The 9,829-nt window shown below is 41.0% G+C and overlaps 1 protein-coding gene across 2 annotated transcripts in view; it reads right to left on the bottom strand.

Annotated features, from left to right (window-relative positions):
• Window positions 1-8,742: 8,742 nt before the first annotated feature.
• The window catches only part of tacr1a (tachykinin receptor 1a), a 62,136-nt gene continuing 61,049 nt past the window's right edge, over window positions 8,743-9,829 (bottom strand). Inside the window, exons 5-6 of one of the 2 annotated variants that reach the window (XM_046035143.1) lie at window positions 9,354-9,733; window positions 8,743-8,768 (exon numbers count right to left, since the gene is read on the bottom strand). In XM_046035143.1, coding sequence (XP_045891099.1) covers window positions 9,388-9,733 — 346 coding nt within the window. In that variant the 3' untranslated portion in view covers window positions 8,743-8,768; window positions 9,354-9,387. Of the gene's footprint in view, window positions 8,769-9,266; window positions 9,734-9,829 lie in introns of those variants that run through there. The other variant, XM_046035142.1, reaches the window with a different exon arrangement.

Genomic DNA, 9,829 nt, shown 5'->3' with positions numbered 1-9,829 from the left:
CGCAGCCACAGATCCAGACTCCACAGCTCCAGAGCCAGAAACACCTGCAGGAAGTGATAGGAGGAGAGAGGAGAGGGACGAGAAAGCACAAGACTACCAGAAAGGGGAGACGTTTTGTTAGTAACATGCAATAATGGGATAACGTTGCATACAGAGGGAGAGAAAGTAGAGGAGAGAGGAGCTCAGTGCATCATGGGAAATCCCCCGGCAGTCTAGGCCTATAGCAGCATAACTAAGGGATGGTTCAGGACTCACCTGAGCCAGCCCTAACTATAAGCTTTATCAAAGAGGAAAGTCTTAAGCCTACTCTTAAATGTGGAGATGGTGTCTGCCTCCTGAACCCAAACTGGAACCTGGTCCCACAGGAGAGGAGCTTGATAGCTGAACGCTCTGGCTCCTAGTCTACTTTTGGAGACTCTAGGAACCACAAGTAACCCTGCATTCTGGGAGCGCAGTGCTCTGGTGGGGTAGTAAGGTACTATGAGCTCTTTAAGATAAGATGGTGCCTGACCATTAAGAGCTTTGTAGGTAAGAAGAATGATTTTAAATTATATTCTGGATTTTACTGGAAGCCAATGCAGAGAAGCTAAGACAGTAAGTAAGTCAGTCTGCTCTTACAGGAATAGTATTCCCCAAAATGTTAAACTACAGTATTCCTTCAAGTATCCAACTACAAAATGACAGGTTTGCATAATGCTAGTGGTGAAAAATACTAACAGTCACTGCACTGCAATTTGTTCATATTCACTACGGACAATATTATTTGGTCAGTGTAGCAAATTACATGACGTAGGTAATCAAACAAGTCGCCTTAGAACACCGATTTTTATCTTGGTTTTTCAAATGGCCTTGAGCATTTTTTTTGATGAAGTTGTTGCTTTTCCATTTCATTATCTGAAGTACAAGATAAGATCAAATTACACATTTTGGTCACACATACAAGAGAGAGAGTCTCTTGGTATTAAAACTGACTGAATGAATCAGGCCTATGAATGCAGCTCAGCTGTGGTTTATTATGCATGCAGTGTGCTCTGTCTGAAGGTCCATGCAGCACACATGTTTTTATCTGACACTGGCAACACACTGAGGCTTTGTTGTTTTTTGCCTGTTCAATCACACACACACGCACACTGAGCCTCCTGTCCTCGCTGCTTCATCCTCATCCTCCTCTCTCATCTCTGTGCACCCGTACTGCAGGTCAGGATTCACAAAGATAGAGAGTGAGCCGTGGCAGACACATCTACAAAGTAAATTGTTTTTTGGTCTTTTTACTAAAGCTGTACAGCACTTTCTGTGCCAGATGCTTGTTTCCACCCCTTGGTCACAACTGTTGTTTGATCTGGCGAAAAAAACAATCCTCACACTCACTTGTACACCTTTTGTTGCTTGCAATGAACACAAACCCATGTGGTGAGTTGTAAATCAACACCTTTTCTTTAATAGAAGACATTAAAGTTGATACCCCGATTTTAGCGAGAGCACAGATAAAAACACCCACAGTACAGTAAATGTAAGTCCACAAATGGCAGGTAACAATGGAGGCAGTAACAGGTACAGTCACCTCAGAGCAGTACTCGCAAAAGATGCACAAGATTAACTCTTTTTTTTCAAATCGCAAAAGCATTATTGATATTTTAGAGAAACAGAGCTATTTAAAATCTCTTTCAGGAACAAGTAAGCATGATAGAAACAAGCAAAACATCGATACAAAATAGAACTCAGACTATGTCTGAAAAGTGCCTGATAACTACTTGTAGATATATCTCTTTTCTCCATGTACAGTATTGCATCACATGTATGATCAGAAATGTATTTTTTCACATAGCCTTCTGCACATTATCTTTTAGCTCTGTATTCCAGAACATTGGATTTCAAATGAAATACTGACTGTGAGGTTGAAGTGCTGACTTTCAGCTTTAAGGATAGTTGAGAGATTAAAGACTGTGGGAACAGTTGGCACTGTAGCCCAGTACCCTTGGGAGAGATGCATTCAAAGAGCTACAAGTTCTACACGGTTGATTGGATGTGAATGTAATCCCCCTTAAATGAAAGCAGAGAGTCAGCATTTGAAATGATGAGGCTGTGGTATACTTTTTCTTGTTGTCAACAAATCTGGAAAAGAATGAAATCAACAATGCATTAATCCTCTTGCAACACTTTCTGACTTTTCCTAACCTGTCAGCACCTGATCCTTTTTGTGCTCACTGAAGACAGAAATCTTTAAATTCTGATCAAAAATGTACAGTTAAATTTTTTGGAAGGCTCAGTTATTTACTAAAACAGCTGTGCACGGTAATTGTAAGACAATGTTTCTGAAACAGGACTTAATATTGTATTTGTTGTGGACTATAATCAACTGCCGATTAATACACAGTTGTGCGCTAGTAATCACCTGTTTTATCCTCTTTACACTAGCTCCCTGTTTGTTTTAGGATTGATTTTAAGATCTTATTGATCCTTTAAGATCTTATTGATCCTTTTAATTCCTTATTAAACATGTGTCTTCTGTTTCTTTACCTCAGCATCTGCCGTCAGGTCCCCGAGGCTCTGGAACAACCTGCCCGAGTAAATTAGGCTGTCAGATTCGTCACTCACTACCGATTGTTAGCGCAAAACAAAATACCCCCCAACAAGAAATCAGGCAACAAGAACATGATTTCAGCCATGAAACTAAATGTCAATGTAGGATTTGTTGACAGTATAAAAAAGATGCAGTATAGTATAGTACAGAGCCAAACCACTGTCTGGATATTTCTATACAAACACTGACTCTCATTCTTCTGATTAAATTTAGGACATAAATGTCAACAAAGCGTCTATGTGTCAGCCCAGGGTGTGCCCCGCCTCTTGCCCAATAACAGCTGGGATTAGCCACAGCCCCTCAGGACCCTCCAAAGGATAAGCTAATGGATTGATGAATAGAGACAAATAACAAATAAAGTAATGAAAGCAGAGGCTCAACCTGCCAAGAACAAAATTTCCCTTTTGTGGTAGGGTTCAGGAAAAGTAATGATATTTAGTTTTCAGACACAGCTAACAGCATGGTGACAAAGAGGTATATGACTATTTGTATTGGAACAGGCATCAGTCCTGCAAGGAGATGTCTCTTCACGGCACAGTCGGCATATTTCCCCAGAGTCCAATCACTTTTCAGTATAGAATCTTTCCATGGACTAATCCATTTTACAACACAATACAGATACAGATATTCCTATATCATGGTTCAAGTTGAGTTCTCTTTTTAGTTCATAATCAAAATGTCACATTCACAAGTACATTAGATTCACAAAAGAGACAACTGGAAAGCTTGGCATTTGTGCAAGATGAAGAAAACCAATGAGTAGGTAGTGAAGAGTATTTTCACAAAGCAACAATAGTTAGCCTGTCTGCAGCAACACACATCTTTACAGTGAATATATATATATCTATATGTATATTGCAGAGGCTGTTCTTCAATGCAGTTTATTTTTGCAGGGTGCTGTGGTTTTGACCCTTGCAATTTTGATAATTTCTCTTATATATATTGACGCACATGATGTCACTAATTCTGGATGACGCATCATGTATATGTGTACACATTTCTTATAAATGACACATTTATCTCAAAAGAGTGCACTATGAGCATCTGTGAATGTAAGGACAACAATGACAACTAGTTATGTTGTGTCTGGCATTCTCAAAACTATAGGTCACCGTAGCACACAAGTACACCAGTCTGTTCTCACACACACACGCACCCACACACTTAAGCATGCACCCATCACTGAAGAGGCAATCTTTATATTTTCACCTCATTTAATGACCTGCAAGCACAATGTGTCCCTGTGCCTGTGTGTAAGGCATGCTTCTGCGAGTGTGAGGCTGGTTGCCCTCTCCACTTCTCTGCTGTAATTAGCATGATTGGAGAGCAAGGGATGGGTAGAAACACAGGAAGAGATGGCGCTGATGAGGCTATTCACCCTGCTGTGTAGCCTGCCTGGCGCCTCTTCTCAGCAACAAGCTGGCATCTTTTGTCTCCATCGCTACAGCTCTCATCAGTGACGGCTGTGTGAGTGTGTGTGTGTGTGTGTGTTAGAGAGACAGAGAGAGAGAGCCTGCCGTACACTCATTTAAGGAGCACTCGTTGGACAAAGTTAATTACACATTCATTAAAGCCCCAGCCTCTCGTTCACCCGCTCCACTTGATCCGTCCACGCTTGACCTGCAGACGAGGGAACGTACACATCCACTTCCACATCCCTCTCACTGGCTCAGACAGCTGATGCTATGTTGTAATGGACACTATGGATATATTATATAATATTAGGCCTGTCATTTGCCCCTATATAATTAAATTTGATGGGCTTGGATAGGATTCAAATGCAATATGATTTTGTTTGACCTTGCACTGACAAATAAATTAATTTTATTTAGAAAAGGTTGGTTAAATCCGGTTTGTGTGGCTGAGTCACATTCTCTGTCTACAGGTCGAAAGGAGGAACACTTACAGTAAATACACACACACATACCCACTAATATTTGTATTAGTATCCTTGTGAGGACCTTCCTTCAATTACAGCACTGAAGGCCTAACACAAACCTAAACTCCGTTCTAACCTCTCAGTGTTATTGTGAGAAATCCAAACCACTTCGGATAACTTCTGCACATTTCATCCCTCCTAGAAGAGGTCACAAGATTAACCCAAGAGGACATGAGATGATTACTTGGTGGGGGGAAAAAATTATATTCTTTATTTATTGGTGTTTCCTCTAATCTTTGTTCAAATGAGCCACTCACAGCACATGCATCATGTGACAATGGGTCACACAAGGACATTGGACAAGGACTTTGTGTCAAGGGTTAAAAAGCAAAAAACAAGTTGGGAACCATGGTCACCAATTAGTAAGACCACAGCATGAGTGGGTGGGATCAGTGCTTTAGCTGGTTGTAACTGGCTTTGGGGTTGTGTGTTCAAAGAAATCTAAGCTGGATTCACAGCTGTTGGTATTTATGATATTTTGATATTTTCTTTTTCTGTTAACTTTGTGTAAGCTCTGCTGTTAGCTATATAGGAGTGAAGTAGCAGCATTTATTTCATGGCTGACTGCTGCCTTGGCTGTGATTGTGACAGGCTGTTATGGTACTATTTACATGGATAGACATTATTAATTAATTATTTTCAGCGGGTGGCACATTTTATACGCTCAGGAACCTAATAATTTACAAATTAAGCACTGGTTGTAGCTATGGCTTTGGCTCTTATGAATAGCAAGGCTTTGACACATCAGTTTTTAATGTTGTAAAACGAATAACATGCTGGTGCAGTGAACTGAAATGGTTGCTTTTCAGCTTTTTCTAGACTACAGATGAAAAATAGCCTTCTGGCTAAATCTGGTACATTTACATTGATGCTTGCCGAAATATTCATGAATGTGCACTGTTCCTTTAAAAACTAAAAAGACAACTCATTGTCCTTGAAAGGTCTGTTGGTCCTCATAAGGAAACACAGCCATAAACAAAACAAACTAATTTGCCCTCTTGTACACTTACTGTGTGAGCTAATTTACTTGCAGGATTACATGCAGACAAGGAGCATTTTCCTATCCAGCTCACTGACTCCAACTCATCCTCTCAGGGCAGGAGGTATCGAGGGTGCAGGTCTTGTTTATAATGTAATCAGTTAACTATGTTGTAATGACATCAACCACGATCTCTCCCGGATCACTCTATTTAGGACTCTGTTGCCAAACCAGTCCTGCAGATGGTCATTTAGTAACACAATATCATTTCAGGCTGATTTGCATCATTGAATGCTTCTGCTCATAAAAAAGAAACAAGGGAAAGGAGTACAAGTGGATATTTGAAAACTTCAAAGCCTTAAAGGCTTTTTTAAAATTAGACACTTACAACAATTGATGGGATGAACACAGCAATTTTCTGCCAACGTTAGAACAGTTATTTCACAAATAGATTTAGTTATTGTTTTTCTCTGTGCTCTCCTTATTGGCTCAGTTGGAAAAAAATGTGATGTTGCCTACTTCTGTGTACCAATCTAGCAGCATTAAAATCAAAAATTGCTTATGTTGCCAGGCCACTGTCAATCAGATACGATCAAACCACACTTAGCCAACCAACTCAGCAGATTAGCTGAGTCTGCAAGTGTTAAACTTTCATAAAATATATCCTAATATAAATGAAAACAAAGTAGGGTTTCTTCAGAGTTGATCTTTGATTGTTGCTTACTTACTCGTTAATATTTAATATCATAGAGAAGAACCATTTTTGAAGATATGGGGCTTTAAGCCACTAATGTCATTCACAAGGTTATTCATGTGTTGTTAATAACACTTAAGCACACATTATTCACAGCGGTAGTGCTTTGCTGTTGGCCTCAACACACCTTTCGAAGAACAAGATGGGGAGAAATAAAATATTTTATATATAGATTTAAATATTTTATTTTCATGTTTTTTTAAATGGATCTGCTTTCCCTACATTCCATATGATATGATTTATGTTTCCACACTGAAAGTGGGAGTGACTGTGCACAGTTACAAATCACTGTGCCGTAAACAACTGCATGACATCCAAAAACGAACCTCACCATATCACTTACAGTGATATATTCATTGATCAAATGATGTAATAATTTTTAAAATGCATGAATATTCTGGGCATCCTGACAAATTATAATTTTAGTAAAAGTTATTCTTCTCTAAATCTTCATTTTGACAACACAGTGTATGTTAATGTGTTAGCGTGCAGCATCAAAGTCAGAGATCTATGATTTTTATGTTCTCCTCACTGAACTAATGACTTGGCTAAGATATTAATCTCCCAAAAGCTCTGTAGGATGTATTATGTTTACATTCTACCCTGTGTGAAAAAGTGAAATGTCAGCTATGGTGATGACGGGGCGTTTTCTTTTATGCTGTCTAACGTCTGCTGAATGTCCTTCATTTTCTGCACTGAGTGTGACCTCCTGTGGTCCCGGCACCAATGTTGTATTTTATTTTAGATATGTTTCCATGTCACCAAGAGTTAGCTTTGTACTCGGTGAATAAAGTGATATGGTATTGATAGGCATTGTGATTCCAAAAAAGTTATGCGTTGCTAGACATGTGCTCCTCAGTTTCATGTCTGCTGACACTGGAATTTATAACAACAGCGTTTGTGTACTGAGAATAGCCCAGGAGTCAGGAGGGGAACTGTAGGGTGTGTTTGTGTGTGTGTGTGTGTGTGTGTGTGAAAGTGTTTGAAAGTAGAATGATGGGTATCAACAGGTGATCATTCTCTGGATGTGTGTGCATGTGTTGTGTATGCACACTGCAAAGAATATCCATCTTGAAACATGATTTAACCAAGGACTGAGTTATACTTTTCACAGAATATATCTCATAATGTGATAACAGTGACACTATTGAATTATTTCCAATGCAAAGCAAGCTGTGAATTTTTAAACGTAAATACTTAGTAGACTTATTCAAATTGATTTAGTCTTTTCTCTTCTATTGTGTGTGTTACAGCTACACTGTTTGGTGGATGTGCGTGGTTAAAAGCCTGTGTTTGTTCTGTACACAGCAAATATGTAAATCTTGAGGATTTAGTTATTAGGCTCCCTCCAGCGTATTTGTAGTAAAATATTCTGGCTTCCATTAATAAACTAAATGTCCTTTAAGAAATGATCAAAAACTATGCATGGCACCTTCCAACTATGCTCTGTGCACGCGTATGTGTGTGTGTGTTTACCACCGTAGGAGGTTAAGACAGTTTGTCCCAGTGGGCTTCTGTAGCCTCTGTTACCTAACCTTCCTTTTCCTTTTTTCTCTGCTCCCCTCACCCATTTACAGACATTATGCTATGCAGCAAGGCACATCACCGCTGACAGCTACAGCCAACAGGCTGCCTGTGCACATTCCCGGCTGCAACATCTACGAAGCCCTTTAAACCTGATATTAACATGCACCTTGTATGACTGGATTACATGTGGATGGAGCGACAGCATATGAAGTGTGGATATTTGAAAGAATCAGAACATCTGATCACCTGAAACACCAAATACCAAGAAAATGTACACAAATGAGCATATATGACCAGTGTGTACTGGAGATACATTTGTCAGGTGCATGTTACTGCCAAGTGGAAGGGTAGAGCAGCTAATGAGAGTTTCATAAATATTTCAATTTGAAAGTGGTGCCTTGCATTTAGATCACGACCCAGTGTTGTGTCTGATAAAAGGTGGAGCGGGTTACACAGCTGAGGGGACAGGTATTATTAGGAAACTGTATTAATTCTGTAGGAAACTGGAACATTTCATCGGCTGTCCATTGCAGATCAGTCTCTAAGCTACACTCCAGTGTCGTTGGGTTCAGTCGTGTTACGGAGGAGTTACATCTGGGTTTGAGGTCTCATATTGGGCAGTTTGGGTTTTAGTCAGTTTTCATTTGAAGTTCGCTGTTGCCTCTTCAGCATTTGAAACACCTCTGTGTTTCAGAGATGATGCTCCCAGCTGGCGTTTCAGGTGATTGCCAGAACATTTCAGCAACCCCTGCAGGAGATCCTTAGAGCGCTCGTTCAGCCAGACAGGCACTCGTCTTGCACATTGGAGTGTTCAGGATGCCTTGCTTGGGGAGATTGAGTTGGCATTCTGATCAGCTTGCACACACTCACACATGCAAAGTTCAGAGTTTATGCTTCGTTGTTTTTCTTCTCCATCACCTCTTCTGGGAGAGCCCTTCAACTTGAACCACACATCTGCCTCTGTTTGTTACTTCTGGCGAGAGAGTTCCTGTGAAAAGCAGGTTTTCTCCATTAGAGAGAACTTTCTGAAAACCCCAGGTCTCCAAACTGTGTATCTTTGCAGAGAACACCCTTGTTAAATCGAGGTGTGTTCAGAGCATGCTGGTCTCATGTTATAGCTTCACTCCAAAATAGATTGTGTGAAGTCACACAGCTTGTGTGATTGCGGATGTGTGAACCTTCCCTCTACACCGAGAGAAGGCTGGTGTGACAAGCAGAGGCTGTGAACATTGGGAACTAGTGTCTGCTTCAGTTTAGCATTTGAAATGGAATGCGCTCATATTGTCGATGTGCCTGTCATCACTTTTTGACACTGAGCAAACCTTTCGAATGGGAGCTGATCTTTAACTGTGAGCAGCACGAGTTTTTTATACAAGGGCGTAGTGGGTGAAGTCTTAGTCTCACTTGCAAATTACCTAAGATGACGTTCCAGTGAACACAGTGAAAATGTATTCATCAAAAACTCAGACACAGTCACTGGCACACAAACTCACACATTCACGCTGTGCTTTTGCAGGAGTACACGCAGGCAAAAGCAGCAATGCGAACAGTGAACTCACTCTCTCGCTCTCACCGCCATCCGGCAAAATGCCGCCCGTGTTTCAGGTCTATTCCTGCAGGTTGTTACTGGAGTAGAAACTGGACGTCTCCGATACTGTTTTGGAGACGCTCCGGGACGATGACCCATTCGAGGTGAGGTCCAGGGAGGAGCTATGTGGTCTGGCCCCGACTGCGGGCCCAGCAGGCCCTGGACCCACTATTGCCTTGACCTTGGGCTGCTCCATGTCCTCCCCAACCTGGAGAACAGTGGACACGGTGGTCTCCATCCGGCTGGTCTTGTAAACGCTTGTCTGGGTCTGAAGGTAGCGCGTGGACTTGAGTTCCAGGCCTTCGTAAGAGCCTCGCGGGACGCAGGGGCAGCAGCGGAAGGCTTGTTTAAAACCAGCTCGGAATCTGTGCAAGAAAAGCACAGATTAGTCTTATTGAGTTGTTAGCTTTATAAGGAAATTTGTTGTGCTGCCCTCAAGTGGACAACATATCAATGGACGC

The sequence above is a fragment of the Micropterus dolomieu genome, linkage group LG21 (genome assembly GCF_021292245.1).
Source record: "Micropterus dolomieu isolate WLL.071019.BEF.003 ecotype Adirondacks linkage group LG21, ASM2129224v1, whole genome shotgun sequence".
Taxonomy (NCBI): Eukaryota; Metazoa; Chordata; class Actinopteri; order Centrarchiformes; family Centrarchidae; genus Micropterus; species Micropterus dolomieu.
Note: the sequence above shows the minus strand (reverse complement) of the source record. Positions and strands in the feature narration are given on the sequence as shown.